This window comes from Heterodontus francisci, chromosome 2, assembly GCF_036365525.1.
Source record: "Heterodontus francisci isolate sHetFra1 chromosome 2, sHetFra1.hap1, whole genome shotgun sequence".
NCBI lineage: Eukaryota > Metazoa > Chordata > Chondrichthyes > Heterodontiformes > Heterodontidae > Heterodontus > Heterodontus francisci.
The window spans coordinates 146,686,353-146,703,890 of NC_090372.1; the positions used below are offsets into that span (position 1 = coordinate 146,686,353).

At 40.0% G+C, this 17,538-nt stretch overlaps 1 protein-coding gene across 2 annotated transcripts in view; it reads left to right on the forward strand.

Annotated features, from left to right (window-relative positions):
* The window catches only part of oxnad1 (oxidoreductase NAD-binding domain containing 1), an 84,270-nt gene extending 70,693 nt beyond the window's left edge, over positions 1 to 13,577 (forward strand). For both annotated transcript variants that reach the window (XM_068011778.1, XM_068011786.1), the window contains exon 7: positions 7,999 to 13,577. In XM_068011778.1, coding sequence (XP_067867879.1) covers positions 7,999 to 8,150 — 152 coding nt within the window. In that variant the 3' untranslated portion in view covers positions 8,151 to 13,577. The remainder of the gene's footprint in view (positions 1 to 7,998) is intronic.
* The last annotated feature ends 3,961 nt before the right edge of the window (positions 13,578 to 17,538 follow it).

Genomic DNA, 17,538 nt, shown 5'->3' on the forward strand with positions numbered 1-17,538 from the left:
AACATTGATTATGTAGCTCAGCCTTGATGTAGCTCAGCCTTGTTATGTGAAGAATATACCTTACTATCACCACTTGTTCCCCCTTTGCTGTTTCACAGTCAGCTTGTTAAATTAAGGACCGTTTATATCAGACGCTTCTGCCAATCTCTAGCAACAGAGTGGAAATGAGTACAGAATGGCTGTAACAAATTGGCCACGAGCAGTGCAATTGCATAATGATGCCGCAATGCACAAAAGAAGTTTATAGGGTATTGACGTGATGTGATGTTTGTATCAAAAGAGCATTCTGCCTAGATTGCACTGCTGCAGTTTTACAAGGCACAGTTAGATAGGTGCCAAATACTAATGTCCAAGAAAAAGCAGGTCTTCCTGGCCAGTGGCCTAACAAAGCAGGACAGTTATAGCTTCATCTGGCCAGTGGCTGCAGGACATCCAGTCTATGGGAGTTGCTGACCAAACAACAACATAAAAGCATTTTCAGTGTGATTTGAATCTGAATTAGATCAATTAATGTCATACAGACATGTGTCCGCTAGAAACTGGATTGCAACCATAACTCATTTAAAGAAAATTCCTGAGGAGATACTGCAAAGTTGTGTCTGACCATTCCCCTGGTGTGTCCTTTTCTTAGCTTAAAAGCTTAACATTACTCTTGGTAATATATACTTTTTAGTTTTGAAATATTCGTTCCATACGTTTGGGTGATTTAGCTCTTAAAATGAACTGCCAAATGCAGAAAGTCAAATTGCCACAATCATCCTATTGTATGACATATTTATGAACATTTAATTTTCTAAGCGAAAAGTAACACATTTTTTTGAGCTTTCTCAAGCATACTTGGAGACATAAGAGTATTATACTGAATTTAATGGCAGTTTATAAAGGTGAAAGGACTATGCTGGTCACCCAAAATGTGGTAGAGGTTAGACTTGAGGTTTCATCGATAGATATAAAAAGTTGTAGTTTGTCAGCTGAGGAGTCCAAAATCATATTTCTATTTTCCACAATTTGCCCAATTCTCTCTGGCCCCATCAGTTCCCACAACATGTGCACTCGCTCGCACGCTCACTGTCACACGAAAACAGCAAGTTATTTAATTTTGTTTACTCCACATTGGGAAGATATTTGCTTATAGCTACCCTGACTGTATGTTTCATGTCTCAATTATGATTGTAGCAGTATGAAAATCTAAGTATGGAGCCTCTGAATGAAAAATAGTCTTGACGGCTGCTGCCTCCAAGCCCTAGCCAAAGTGGGTAGAGAAACTTAAAACAGCACATGAGTGTTTTCAGGTTTGAAGTATTGTGATGGTAAAAAGAAAACTGAAGCAAAGCCACACTATGTAAAATAATACCAGTCGCAACCCATCCTCAAAAATAATCATGACCCATTGCATATCAGGTTGTTGCATAGTAAGTTTTCTGGCTCTTCCAGTGTTCATAATTGAAACCAACAGACATAAATTATAATATTTGAGCATGTAATACTTAAAATTATAACATCCCACAAATGTTTTCCTTCAGATCCCAAAATATACAGTGTGTTTAATCTAGCCACAAATTTATTGGCTGCTCTTAGTAGTAGAATCCGTTGTAATTCTTCCTGAGGTTTCCATATAATGACTTGTAATTGTACTATAATGGGTGCTAGTTTCAAACTGTTGCATAGTTGGGGAATGAAGATTTTTGCCTGTTGCAAAATTAAGTGGCAAAAGGTAATAATGCAAATATTTTTATTTTGGCCAAGTAAATCCAATATCCATCAATATAAAGAGCATAATTTCAAAGTTTTCAGATGACACAAAACTCATGGAAATGTAGTAAACCGTGAAGAGGATAGGAGCAGACATCAGGAGGACAGTGACAGACTGGCGAAATGGGAAGACACATGGCAGATGAAATTTAATGCAGAGAAATGTGAAGTGATGAATCTTGGAAGGAAGTATAAGTAGAGGTAATAGAAATTAAATGGTACAATTTTCAAGAGTTTGCAGGATCAGAGAGATCTGAGGGTTTGCATCCACAAATCTTTGAAGGTGACAAAGTTGATTTTTTTTAAATAAATAGTCTTGTGGGATCCTGGGCTTTATAAATAAAGGCGTAGAGTACAAAAGCAAGAAAGTTATACTAAACCTTTATAAATCACAGTTAGACCCCGGTTGGAGTAGTGTGTTCAATTCTGGACACCACAATTTAGTACGATGTCTAGGACTTGTAAAAGCTACAGAAGAGAACAATTTAAACAGTCAACAGTAAACAGAGAAACTGTTTCCATGGACAGGAGGGTTGGTAACCGGAGGACACCAATTTAAAGTAGTTGGCAAAAGAACCAGAGGGGAGATGAGGAGAGAAAAAATTTACACACAGATGTTATGTGATCATATGCTCCGCCTCAAAAGGGTGGTGGAAGCAGATTCATTGGTAATTTTCAGAAGGTAATTGGTTATGTACTTGAAAAGTAAAAATTTCCAGGGTTGTGGGGCAAGAACGGGGAAGTGGAACTAATTGAGTAGCTCTTTCAAAGAACTGCCATCGGCATAATGGACCAAATGGCGGCCTCCTGTGCTGTATGCAGCTATAACATACTGAAAATCTTATCTTCACACATCTCCTGCTTTATTTTCAGTACTCAGGTTTTTTGTGATTATCCTTTCCCCATTATAAAGTCCTATGTTAACATTTATAACCGAAAGTATCTATTAAAAAGTTAGGTTACACCCTTCCACCAGTCGTGGCACTGTAACATTGGATTTGCATCTCCCAACTCTAACTGCAGGAAATGTAACATTTCCAAGTTTGCAGATGACACAAAGCTGGCGAGGGAATGTGAGTTGTGAGGAGAATGCAAAGAGGCTCCAATGTGATTTGGACAAGTTGGGTGAGTGGGCAAATGCATGGCAGGGTTGACGTATGAGGAGAGATTGGGTCGACTAGGCCTATATTCACTAAAGTTTAGAAGAATGAGAGAGGATCTCATAGAAACAATAAAATTCTAACAGGACTAGATAGGCTAGATGCAGGGATGATCCCGATGGCTGGGGAGTCCAGACCCAGGGGTCACATTCTCAGGATACGGGGTATGCCATTTAGAACCGAGATGAGGAGAAATTTCTTCATTCAGAGGGTGGTGAATCTGTGGAATTCTCTACCGCGGAAGGCAGTGGAGGCCAAGTCATTAAATATATTCAAGAAGGCGATCGATATATTAATGCCAAAAGGATCAAGGGATATGGGGAGAAAGCGGGAACAGGGTACTGAATTAAACGATCAGCCATGATCTTTTTTGAATGGTGGAGCAGGTCTGAAGGGTCAAATGGCCTAATCCTGCTCCTATTTTCTATGTTTCTATGTATGTTTTAAATCTTTATTCCAACTGATGCTACTCTGCTGCAAATTTGTTATTTAGCTATTAATGTAAAATCAAAGGGATAATTAATAATCTTCTTGTAAAATAACCTTTTTGAGATGAATGACCATAATATGATAGAATTTTACATTATGTTTGAAAGTGAGGTAGTTCAATCTGAAGCCAGGGTGTTAAATTTGAACAAAGGAAATTATGAAGGTATGAGGGCCAAATTGACTGAGATGGATTGGGAAAATACATTAAAAGGTCTGATAGTGCATAGACAATGGATAGTCGTCAAAGAATTATTACTGAGTTTACAGCAACTATTACATTCCTTCAAGGCACAAAAACCCAAAAGTAAAGGGAGTCAACTATGCATAACAAAGGAAGTTAAGTATTATATAAGATTAAAAGAAAAGGTCTACAAAATTGCCAGAAATAGTAGTAAACCTGAGGATTGGGAGGATTTTAGAATACAGCAAAGGAGAACCAAGAAACTGATAAAGGAAGCATAGGATATGAATGTAAACTAGCAAAAAATATAAAAACGGACTGTAAAATCTGCTACAGGTACGTAAAAAGGAAACGTTTGGTTAAGACAAATGTGGGTCCATTACAGGCAGAGTCTTGAGAATTTATAATGGGGAATAGAGAAATGGCAGAAAAGCTAAATGATTACTTTGTGTCTGTCTTCACTGAGGAAGATACAAGAAATCTCCCAGAATTAGAGATTCAAAGGATTAGGAGGAATGAGGAATTGAAGGAAATTAGTATTAGTAAGAAGGTTGGTAATGGAGAAATTAATGGGGCTGAAGGTAGATAAGTTCCCAGAACCAGATATTCTACATCCCAGAGTGTTGAAAGAGGTAGCTGTGGAGATAGTGGATGCATTGGTGATCATCTTCCAGAATTCTATAGATTCTGGAGTGGTTCCTGCAGATTGGAATGTTGCAAATGTCACCCCACTATTTAAGAAGGGAGGGAGAGAGAAAACAGGGAATTCGAGACCTGTTAGCCTTACATCAGTCATTGGGAAATTGCTAGAATCTATTCTAAAGAATGTGATAAATGGACACTTGGATAATAATGATCTGATTGGGCATAGTCAACATGGATTTATGAATGGGAAATCATGTTTGACGAACCTGTTGGAGTTTTTTGAGAATGTTACTAACAGAATTGATAAAGGCGAGTTGGTGGACATGGTATACTTGGATTTTAAGAAGGCTTTTGACAAAGTCCCCCACAGGAGTTTGGTTAGCAAAATTAAAGCACATGGGATAGGAGGTAACATACTGGCATGGATTAAGGATTGGTTAACAGGCAGAAAGCAGAGAGTAGGAATAAACAGGTCATTCTTGCGTTGGCAGGCTGTGACTTAGTGGGGTAATGCAGGGATCAGTGGTTGGGCCCCAGCTGTTCACAATATATATCAATGATTTGGATGTGGGGACCAAATGTAATATTTCCAAGTTCGCGGATGACACAAAACTAGGTGGGAATGTGTGTTGTGAGGAAGATGCAAAGCGGCTTCAAGGGGATTTGGACAGACTTAATGAGTGGCCAAGAACGTGACAGATGGAATATAATGTGGAAAAATGTGAGGTTATCCACTTTGGTAGGAGGGACAGATGTGCAGAGTATTTCTTAGATGGTAAGAGATTAGAAAGTGTAGATGTACAAAGGGACCTGGGTGTCCTTGTCAATATGTCACTAAAAGCTAACATGCAGGTGCAGCAAGCAATTAGGAAGGCTAATGGTACGTTAGCCTTTATCGCAAGAGGATTTGAGTGCATGAGTAGTGAAATCTTGCTTCAATTGTATAGAACCTTGGTTAGACTGCACTTGGAGTACTGTGTGCAGTTTTGGCCTCCTTGCCTTAGGAAGGATATTATTGCCATAGAGGGAGTTCAACAAAGATTCACCAGACTTGTTCCTGGGATGGCGGGACTGTCCTCTGAAGAGAGATTGGGAAAATTAGGCCTGTATTCTCTAGTTTTGAAGATTGAGAGGTGATCTCATTGAAACCTACAAAATACTTAAAGGGATAGACAGGGTAGATGCAGCTAAGATGTTTCCCCTGGTTGGGGAGTCTGGAACCAGGGGACACAATTTCAAAATAAGGGGGAATGCGGGTTCATGCGTTCAAAGCAGCACGCAGTGAATTCTGTTGTGTTCAGAGAGTGTCATCAAGCAGACAATAGTGAATTCCTCATCGAGGGAGAAAAATGAAAATGAGTCTTTATTCCCACTTCTCCAATCCATCCTCTCCTGTCTGTTTCCAACTAGCTTGGTCAATAGTGGAATTCATATTGTAAAGGTACTTGAAGGGCAGGTGGAGCATGGAGTTTGGGGGAGGGGAAAAAGTCACTTTCAGGTGTCAGCCTTGGCTCAGTGGCAGCAGTCTTGCCTCTGTCAGAGACTTGTGGCTTTAAGACCCCCTCCAGGACCTGAACACATAATCTAGGCTGACACTCCACTGTAGTCCTGAGGGAGTGCTGCATTGTTGGAGGCACCGTCTTTTGGATGAAATGTTAAATTAAGGCTCCATCTGCCCTCTCAGGTAGCACAAAAGATCCCACGGTATTATTCTGAAAAGGACTGGGATGTTTTCCTGGTGTCTTGGCCAATAGTTATCCCTCAACCAACATCTTATCTTATCGGATAGCTGGATAACTGTAAATCAGGAAATGGAAGAGAGGGAAGAACTCAAGAAAACTACAATCACTGGGGAGGTGGTACTGAGCAAATTGTTGGAGCTGCGGGCTGACAAATCCCTGGGTCCTGATGGACTTTATCCTAGGGTCTTAAAAGAAGTGGCTAATGAGATAGTTCTGCATTGGTTTTGATTTTTCAGAATTCTTTAGTTTCAGGGAAGATTCCATTAGATTGGAAATAGCCAATGTAACTCCTTTATTCAAAAAGCAGGAAACTACAGGCCAGTTAGCTTAACATCTGTAATAGGGAAAATGTTAGAAGCTATTATTAAAGACGTTATAGCAGGGCATTTAGAAAAATTCAAGGTAATCAGGCAGAGTCAACATGGTTTTGTGAAAGGGAAATCATGTTTAACCAATTAATTGAAGTCATTTGAAGAAGTAACATGTGCTGTGGATAAAGGGGAACCGGGGGATATACTGTACTTTAATTTCCAGAAGACATTTGGTAAGGTGCCACATCAAAGATTATTGTGGAAAATAAAAGCTGATGGTGTCGAGGGTAACATTTTGGCAGGATAGAAGATTGGCTAGCTAGCAGGAAATCGAGAGTAGGCATAAATGGGTCATTTTCTAGTTGGCAAGATGCAATGAGTCTTGTGCAACAGGGATCAGTGCTGGGGCCTCAACATTTTACAATTTATATCAATGACTTGGATATAGGGACCGAAGGTATGGTTGCTAAATTTGCTGATGACACAAAGATAGGTAGGAAAGTAACTTGTGAAGAGGACATTGGGAGGCTGCAGAGGGATATAGACAGGTTAAGTGAGTGGGCAAAGATTTGGCAAATGGAGTATAATGTGGGAAAATGTGGAATTGTCCATTTTGGTAGTAAGAATAAAAAAGCATTATTTAAATGGTGAGAGATTGCAGAGCTCTGAGATGCAGAGGGATCTGGGTGTCCTAGTGCATGAATCGCAAAAGGTCAGTATGTAGGTACAGCAAAGAATTAGGAAAGCTGATAGAATGTTATCATTTATTGTGAGGGGAATTGAATACAAAAGTAGAGAGGTTATGCTTCAGTTATACAAGGCATTGGTGAGGTCACATCTGGAGTACTGTGTACAGTATTGGTCTCCTTATTTAAGGAAGGATGTAAATGCAGTTCAGAGAAGGTTTACTTGACTAATACCTGGAATGGGCAGGTTGTCTTATGAGGAAAGGTTGGACAGGCTTTGACTTGTATCCACTGGAGTTTAGAAGAGTAAGAGGCAACTTGATTGAAACATATAAGGTTCTGAGGGGTCTTGGCAGGGTGGATGTAGAAAGGATGTTTCCCCTTGCGGGAGAATCTAGAATTAAAAGTCACTGTTTAAAAATAAGGGGTTGCCCATTTAAGACCGAGATGAGGAGAATTTTTTTCTCAGGGTTGTGAGTCTTTGGAACTCTTCTTCAAAAGGCAGTGGAAGCAGAGTTTATCAATATTTTTAAGGCAGAGGTAGATAGATTCTTGATAAGCAAGGGGGTGAAAGGTTATTATTGGGTGTTGATGGAAATGTGGAGTTGAGGTTACAATCAGATCAGCCATGATCTTATTGAATGGCAGAGCAGACTCGAGGGGCCAAATGGCCTATTCCTGTTCCTAATTCAAATGTTCATTTATCTCATCATTGTTTGTGGGACCCAATATTATGTGCAAATTAGATCGCATGCTTCTTTACATTACAACAGTGATTTTACCTTCTTTGAAAGAAGTAATTAATTGGCTGTGAAGTGTTTTCAGATGTCCCAAGGTTATGAATCTTGCTATATAAATGCGAATTTATTCTTTCCTTGAGCTTTTATTCATAACATTCTATGGATCACCATATTATATGTAAAAGAATGTGACAGGGAGGAATTATACACCAAAGTGTTTAATTATATTTGTGTTTTAGGAGCTAGTCATTTTAGATACAATTCTTTAATATAATTTTCATTTTTATTATAGCTGGAAGAATATCTGAAAGGACTCTGGCACATTTGTCAAAGGATAACCTCTGTTACATTTGTGGTCCACCTCCAATGATAGAGGCTGTTTCTCAACAGCTGGAAAAGCTTGGTGTCCCTAAAGAAAGCATCATTTTTGAAAAGTGGTGGTAGTGTGCGTCTAAAAAGGCAATTTTCACCAACGTTATCCTCGTGTTCTGTTAATCAAAGTATTATAATTTTATTCTGGCATTGCATATTTTTCTCCAGCGAACTACTAGAAGTGCTGGACAGTGCTGAAGTTGGAGTTTGAGATCAGAATCATTGGTTATGATGCTATTCCTGCAGGGAATATCTCCACATGGGATGTTACATCATGAATATTGCCTTTAAATTAATTCTGTGAAATATCTACAATCTTAAAACATTCAATAGTAAATGTTTATCTAATTTTCATATTTTTACAATTATTTACATTCTTTGTAATGTATCATTTTATTTCTATATTGTTTTGGTAGAATATTGAATCTTAAGCTGCCATTACACTACTTTCATATCAATGCAAAATGGTTTATCTTAACTCTAATATAATGGAACAATCCATTAATTTGATACCAATCTAACATCCAGATGCACTGAAGCCAAGATGTGCAAGACCATTTCCAATAAATAGTCTGGTGCCAGTTGGCTTTCACATCAGATATAACACCAGCTCAATGCAAAATCACGTGTCCAGGAAGTCTTGATATGGAATCCTTTGAACATTGAAGGATAAAAAGTGCACCTGCTTGTGCTATTTTAACATTTAGAATCAACCAACAGAGAGCATAGCTTTGAGCTTGTGGAATTCCAGTCTGCCACCTGCACATTACACTGTACAGGTACTGGTTTCAGACAGTTGTCTGCAATATTATGGCCATTTCACAGAACTTGGTCTTTTTGAAAAAAAACGAAACTACATTGTGAGAGAAATTCATCCTTGTAAATTGTCATACTTGCTTTAAAGCAAACTATGAACTGCATTAGTGCCTGTGATCGTCTTTCTACATGAGAGAAGAATAAATTGGGACTACAAGCTCAAGCGGATTGAAAACTTGACTTTAAAACTGTTACAGTATATACCTAATATATTTTCAAAACTGCATCATTTTTACAGACAATTTCAACACTGAAAATTAGAAAATAATTAACACTGGCTGACGTGATTTCTGTTCTTTTTAATTCACCATGCATTGTTTTATGAAGTTAACATTTTTAGCTTTTTGATTAAGTACTGTGATGTAATTAACTACTTTTAGTTATTTACTGGGAGCATAGTAAGTTAAAGCATGCTTCATTTTATTCAATGCAGTAGAAACCTTTACGTTGGACCTCTGTTTACAAACTGAATATCATCAGAGAGGCCAAGTGGAATCTGCAGTAGTTTACATAAATGTACATGTTAGTTATGCCTTATGTATAGTCATAGAAAGATACAGCACTGAAACAGGCCCTTCGGTCCACCGAGTCTGTGCCGACCATCAACCACCCATTTATACTAATCCTACATTAATCCCATATTCCCTACCACATCTTCACCTTCCCTCAATTCTCCTACCTACACTAGGGGCAATTTACAATGGCCAATTTACCTATCAACCTGCAAGTCTTTGGCTGCGGGAGGAAACCGGAGCACCCGGCGGAAACCCACGTGGTCACAGGGAGAACTTGCAAACTCCGCACAGGCAGTACCCAGAACTGAACCCGGGTCGCTGGAGCTGTGAGGCTGCGGTGCTAACCACTGCGGTACTGTGCCGCCCTTAAACCAGGAAGTGATCAATTATGATTACCATAAAGTTGATGTCTCCCTCCTGCCCAGAATGTCAAAGGTGGTTGTCCCGGGGCTGCCTGTCATTTATGTTTGTTGCCCGCAAGATAGAATGTTTTGTTGCATGTTTGCTGCTGCTTGACCTGCCAATTTGATGACTAGGTCCAATAAATCTGTTTAACATCTCTATTCCTTCTCCCTCAATTTATATGCAGAATGATGCAGGACCCACAGTTCTCCATCTACTTTTTGTTTGATTTTATTGCCTTTGAGTTTGTTTTTTTTTATTTCTAACTAGATCAATGTTGCTGAATCTTGTAGTTGCTTTCTCTACAATTTTATCAATTCACAGTTCCTGAAACAAGATTTAACAACACTTAACCAATAAAATGTGTTTAGCCCAACCAGTAAACATACTTGAAATTAATTTGTACTGTTTATTTCTGGCAGTATTACCACTGCCTGTTCTTTGCTTGGGTCCTGATGCTGGTTTTTGGTGAGGTAAAGAATTGAAACTTGGTTAATTTTCTCATTGATGCGAGGCAAAACCAAGATGAATGAATAAGTGACCTGTTCAGAAAATTCTAAGCCATTTCAAGTGTAACCAGATCAATGGTTTCACAAGCAGCCTAGCTACTGTACATCTTTTTTCATTAGCAACTTTCGCACAATTAACAGAGCAGTGTTGATTTTATATTTGTTAGCATTAATTAGGGTTTTGAATTATCACTGATTCTTTAATATAAACAATAATCGCAATTAATTGTCACATACATTTTAAATTGTACCATCAACATAATTCAGTGGCTATACCTAATGTGACTCATGCACTTGAAAATTCCTGAAATATAGTAACTGGTACAAATATCTTGCATTCAAGCTTTGGATAGACCAATATGGTACATACATTGGCTGTAACTTTACCATTACTATTCAATAAGCAATATTAGATTTGGGAATTTATCATTCATTTTCTTCAGATCAGGATTATATATTTGTGCATTTCATAAGGGATCAGGTCATGAAAGGGCACAAACCTGAAATGTTAACTGCTCCTTTCTCCACAGATGCTGCTGAGTATTACCAGCACTTTCTGTTTTTATTTCAGATTTCCAGCATCTGTGGTATTTTGTTTTTCTATCAGTGCACAGGTTACTGCTGAGCAAGTGCCACTAAATAGCACTGTCAGTGACACCTTCCATCACTTTGCTGATGATTGAGAGTAGACTGATGGGGTGGTAATTGGCTGGATTGGATTTGTCTTGCTTTTTGTTGACAGGATATACCTGGGCAATTTTCGACATTGTCAGGTAGATTCCAGTGTTGTAACTTGGCTAGGGGCGCCACAAGTTCTGGAGGATAAGTCTTCAGTGCTACTGACAGGATGTTGTCAAGGCCCGTAGCTTTTGCTGTATCCAGTGCATTCAGCCATTTCTTGATATCACATGGAGTGAATCAAATTGGCTGCAGACCGGCTTGGGACCTCGGGATTAGGCCGAGATGGATCATCTACTCGGCACTTTTGGTTGCAGATGGTTGCAAACACATCAGCCATGTCGTTTGCACTGACATGCTGGACTTCCCTCATTGTTGAGGATTGCAATGCTTATGGAGCCGCCGCCTCCTGTTAGTTGTTTAATTGTCCCCCACCATTCACGACCGGATATGGCCTGACTGATTGTGGGGTCACTTAGCTCTTTCTATAGCATGCTGCTTCTGCTGTTTAGCATGCACGTAGTCCTGTGTTGTAGCTTCACCAGGTTGGTACCTCACTTTTAGGTATGTCTGATGCTGTTCCTGGCATACTCTCTTGTGGTCCTTGAACCAGGGTTGACTCCCTGGCTTGATGGTAAAGGTAGAGTACGATATATGCTGGGCTTTGAGATCACAGATTATATGCAGGTTGAATACAATTCTACTGCTGCTGATGGCCCTCTGCACCTCGTGGATTACCAGTTTTTGAGCTGCTAAGCCTGTTTTGAATCTATCCCATTTAGCATGGTGGTAGTGCCACACAACACGGAGGGTATCTTCAGTGGACTTCGTTTCCACAAGGACTGTGTGATGGTCACTCCTACCAATACTGTCATGGACAGATGCACCTGCGACAGTTAGATTGGTGAGCGTGTGGTCAAGTAGGTTTTTCCCTCTCAGTATTCTCACCACGTGCCGCAGGTCCAGTCTGGCAGATATGTCCTTCAGGACTCAGCCAGCTTAATCAGTAGTGACGCTACCAAGCCACTCTTGGTGATGTTGAAGTTCCGCATCCGGAGTACATTCTGAACTCTTGCTACCGTCAGTGCTTCTTTCAAGTGGTTTTCAACATAGAGGAGGTTTCGTTGTCTGTGGTTCACCTGATGCCATGAGACTTCATGGAGTCCAGAGTTGATGTTGAGAGCTCTCTAGACCACTCCTCCTGTCTGCTCTGCCACCTGCCACTTCTAGATTGGAAGGTTGAGTGGATTGTTGATGGAGGAGCTGTAAGATAGAATTCTGAGAGTATAGCTATGTCAGGCTATTGCTTTACTAATCTGTGGGACACGTCTTTCAATTTTGGCACAAGTCCCCAGATGTTAGGGAGGAGGATATTGCAGGGTTGACTCAGCAGGGTGTGCTTTTGTCATTTCCTGTGCGTAGGTCAATGCTGGATGGTCCATCTGGTTTTATTTTGTAGCAATTTGGTACAACTGAGTGGCTTGTTAGGCCATTTCAGAGGGCAATTTAGAGTCAACCACAATGCTGTGGGCCTGGAGCCACATGGAATCCAGACTGGGAAATGGCAGCAGATTTTCTTCCCTAAAGGAAATTACTGAATCAGCTTGGTTTTTACAACAATCTGGTAGTTGCATGATCATCATTACTGATGCTTTTTAATCCAGATTTATGAATTGAATTTAAATTCCACCAGCATTAATCCTCACCTCTGGATTACTAGCACAAGTCCCCAGATGTTAGGGAGGAGGACTTTGCAGGGTTGACTCTGCAGGATGTGCCTTTGTCGTCGTGCTGGATGTTCCATCTGGTTTTATTTTGTTTTTACTTTTTTATACTGGTAAATCCATCCAGTGGGCAGTTAGTGTAAAAATGTTCAAATTCCCTTCTTTAAAAAACAGATCTAACTAAACCACTTGACTGACCTCTGCAAAAAGAGTCTTGCTAGAGTGAAGAAAACAAAAGTTAAAGACTAGAGATGGTAGCATGACTCTCCTGCATCATCTTCCTCTGTCATGGCAGAAGGATTTACTAACCATACAGTTTTTCTTTTTAATCCAAGCTCATCCAAGCTGCCAAAAATGAGGAATCTTCTAAGAAGCATCAGGGAAAACAGACATAGAAATATCGGCATGTGAGCATGTGCAACCCTTCCTGATGAATTATAATGTATCATTGAGGTTTGAGTTCTAGGTCTTTGCAGTGTAGTTTTCTGTCTGATTTTTATTTTAAATCAAACAACCATGTTGACTTAAATCAATCAGCAGCAGTAAAACTTCTAGCAGCTGTACAATGGGTTTAAAATAGTAAATTGCAGATTAGCTAAAGTTGTTGCAAATCATGGCAATTGACTAATTTTCAACTTTCTTCTTTCAGTCATAATCATTTAACTTGGTGTTAACCTGCATTTTTCATATAGGTTTAAAAGGAGGACTAATAAAATAATTTTGACTTTTAAAGTATGTTCAGCAGTAAATGAGCTATAGAATTAATGCATAATGCTACATTACTCTGGAATCATTCATTTATCATTTTTGCTATTAGATTATGAAGTTTAATTTTGATCATTATGGACATTAAAATTTTCTGGTACTCATGACTTTTGTTTCTAATTAATATATTTCACCCATGTAAGATGAGAGAGTAATCTGCTAAATAATTTAATATGAAACCTGCAACAGCATTGACTTTATCAGGACTCATGCAAAGTTCAAAAGAACTTCCTTGATAATATTCTCGGTCGAACTAGGAAGAAGACATTGCTGGTGCTAGGGAATGAGGTGAGGCAAGTGGACCACGTGTCTGTGGGGGAACACTGGGTAAGAGTGATCATTGTATCAAGTTTCAGATAAGCAAGGGAAAAGAGCAAGGAACAATCTAGAACTTCTAAATTGGAAGAGGGCTAACTTCAATGGGATGAGAGGGGATCTAGCCAGGGTAAAATGGAACCAAAGACTGGCAGGAAAAACTAACGGAACAATGACTGATCTTTGAGGTGATATTTCAGGTACAAGCTAGTACAACAAGGGCAAAAGGTAAGGGAATCAAAGCCAGGGCTCCTTGGATGATGAAGAACATAAGGAATATGATGAAACAAAAAAGAGGGTGTATGATGCATGTCGGGTAAATTCTTCAAACGCAAACAAGGCCAAATACAATAAATTGAGAGGGGAAGTGAAAAGGAAAATATGACTGGCAAAGAGAATATGAGAACAGAATGGCAAAGAGGGTGATATATGCTTTGAGGTGCAGGGCAAGGGTCGAATGCTTGATGAATACTTTGTATCCATGTTTACTAAGGAAGAGGATGCTGACAAAATATCAGTAGAAGCGGCGATGGTAGAGGTAACAAATGGGACGAAATTTGATAAGATGCACTGGAAAACCTGGCTCTGCTTGGAGTGGATAAGTTGCCTGGTTCGAATGACTTGCATCCCAGGTTGCAAAAGGATGTGGGGGTGGTGATAGTGGAAGGACTTGTCATAATCTTCTGATCTTCCCTAAAAATAAGGGAGCTGCCAGAGGATTGGAGAGTGGCAAATATGATGCCCTTATTCAAGAAAGGATGTAAGGACATTCCGAGTAACTACAGGCTGGTCAGTTTAATATGGTGGGTAAGTTTAAGAAATAATTGGAAAAATCAACAGGAGAGGTCTGAGTTAATTAAGGAGAGTCAGCATGAGTTTGTAAAACGCAGATCATGCTTGACTAATCTAATTGAATTTTTTGGTGAATTAACAGAAGATTGATGAATGGAAAGCAATAGATGTTGTCTATATAGATTTTAAGAAAGCATTTGACAAAGTGCAATATAAAAGGCTGGTTAACAAAATTGAGGCTCGTGGAATAGGGCAGTCAGTGTCATCTTTGATTTTAAAAAGTCAGAAACAGCGAGTCATGGTAAATGTTTTTCAGACTGGAAGATGGTAGACAGTGGTGTTCCCCAAGCTTCAGTGCCAGGCCCATTGCTTTTTTTGATGTATATAAACGAGTTAGATATTGGGATACATGGTAAAATTTCAAAATTTGCTGATGATACCAAATTTGGAGGAGTGGCAAACAGTGAAGATATCAATCGACTGCAATAGGACATAGACAGGTTGGTATAATGGGCAGACAAGTGGCAAATGGAAGTATTGCAACAAGTTTTGGTCACTACACTTTAAGACGGATATGAAGGTCTTTGAGAGGGTGCAGAGGAGATTTACCAGAATGTTTCCAGGGATGTGTGAGTTTAGCTACAATGTTAGGTTGGCGAAGCTGGGGTTGTTCTCCTTGGAGCAAAGGAAATTGAGGGGACATTTGGTAGAGGTGTACAAAATAGGTTTAGATAGGTAGACAAAGAAAAGCTGTTCCCATTACCTAATGGTACAAGTATCAGCATTGAATGCATTCTCTTATAATGCCAATTGCGCTGGCCAGGACATGTCACAAATGGAGAGTGCCAAAAGCAGTACTGTATGGTTCTATACCATAGTAATTGTTTGCAAGGTACACGTTGATCTTGGTTTAAAGACCAGCTGAAAAGAGAGCTCTCTCTGGCTGACATTGACCAACGGGTGTGGGAGCAGGAGGCTGCTGACAGGCATCTGGTGCACAACCAGGAAAGCAGCCTATAAATTCAAAACAGGTTGCTGAAGATAGGCACAAACAATGGAAGGAGTTTACTTATACCGGAGCCCTCCAAACCAGGATTTCTTGTGCCCCAACTGCTCAAAAGCCTGTTGACCAAGAATTGGCCTCTTCAGTCACAATGATCATACCAACTGCCACAGAGATGCACCTTCCCATGATCTTCACCTGTGAAGAATTTGCTATCATGATCACAAGGACTGGAGGACACAGGTTTAAGGTTTTAGGCAAGAGATACAGGGGGGATATGTAGAGCAGTTTTACGCAGCCAGTGGTAATGACCTGGAACTCGATGTCTACGAGGGTGGTGGATGCGGAGGCTATGAATGATTTCAAAAGGAAATTGGATGGGCACTTGAGGGAAATAAACTTGTAGTGCTGGGGGTAATGGGGTAGAGTGGACGAATGGGACTGCCTGGATTGCTCTACAGAGAGCTGGCTCGGACTGCTTCTGTGCTGAATGACTCTGACAGCCATTTGGTCTGCCCATCCTCCTTGTATCAGACCTGGGATTGGGTTGAGCCACCTTACATATTCCACAAATAGGAATGGGAGGAACAGAAAGAGTTCAGAAGGAGATTTTCATTGGGATTTAGCTTTAATGTGCAGCTCACTAACTTGTACCAATAACCTAAGTATTTCTTTGAGCTAACCAATCAATGGAACAGTTAAAAATAATCAAACTTTTAAGCACTGGATAGTGCTTTAGGTTGGCACATTGTGCTTTCATCTGATGGGACAGGTTTTGAATCCAGCTCAATGGGCTGAAAGGCTTTCCTGTAAAGAAAATTTCTATTTAAAGTGAGTTTGAGCAGCCAAATTCAGTTCTTCCTGTTTAGGAACCCCTGTTGTCCATTTCATTGTGCAGCATTCTTTACCCAGGAATTTTTTTTTAATTACTTGTGTTGGGTGGAAATTGGTTGTGGTTCATTACAGATCTTTCAAGCTGACCTGACTGCCCCATACTTACTAGTGCCCTGTTTCCACATGGAATGCTTGGAAGATTTCTTCTTGGTGGAATCCCTAGAAAATGACATGGTATTGTGCCTTTGATCCCACAGCATTTTATTTATATATTTAGAGATACAGCACTGAAACAGGGCCTTCGGCCCACCAAGTCTGTGCTGACCAACAACCACCCACTTATACTAATCCTACATTAATCCCATATTCCCTACCACATCCCCACCATTCTCCGACCACCTACCTACACTAGGGGCAATTTACAATGGCCAATTTATCTATCAACCTGCAAGTCTTTGGGAGGAAACCGTAGCACCCAACGGAAACCCACACGGTCACAGGGAGAACTTGCAAACTCCGCACAGGCAGTACCCAGAACTGAACCCGGGTCACTGGAGCTGTGAGGCTGCAGTGCTAGCCACTGTGCCGCCCATCCATTTATGTTCTGTTTAAATGCATCCACCTGTCTCGGGTGTGAACGGCCCACCCAAGCCAGCTATTGCCCAGGAAATGCGTGTCAAGCCTTAATTGTAAAAGAAAATTATGCTTAAGAGTCTTGCAGCCATATACATCTCTCTAATAATCTGGGAGGTTGCACGCACACGATATTCTGCACCTAATCAATGCTAGACCTGACTTTGGAATTCCTCCCTCCCACTTTCAGTATAAAATTCAACAAATTATATTAATTAATTGTAAAAGTTTGAGACAATACAAAAATACCTATTGATTGCACAAAATGAGTAGATTAGGCAACTGTTCTGATGCACAACATGGCACTAACTGCACAAAGACTGAAGAAATAATTTCATGACATGGGCATTGCGGGCAAGGCCAGCATTTGTTGCCCATCCCTGATTGCCCTTGAGAAGATGGTAATAATGCCCCAAGTTGCTTCTTGGGAGTAATCGGACAGCAATTGACACTGAGCCAATGTGAGAGTTAAGT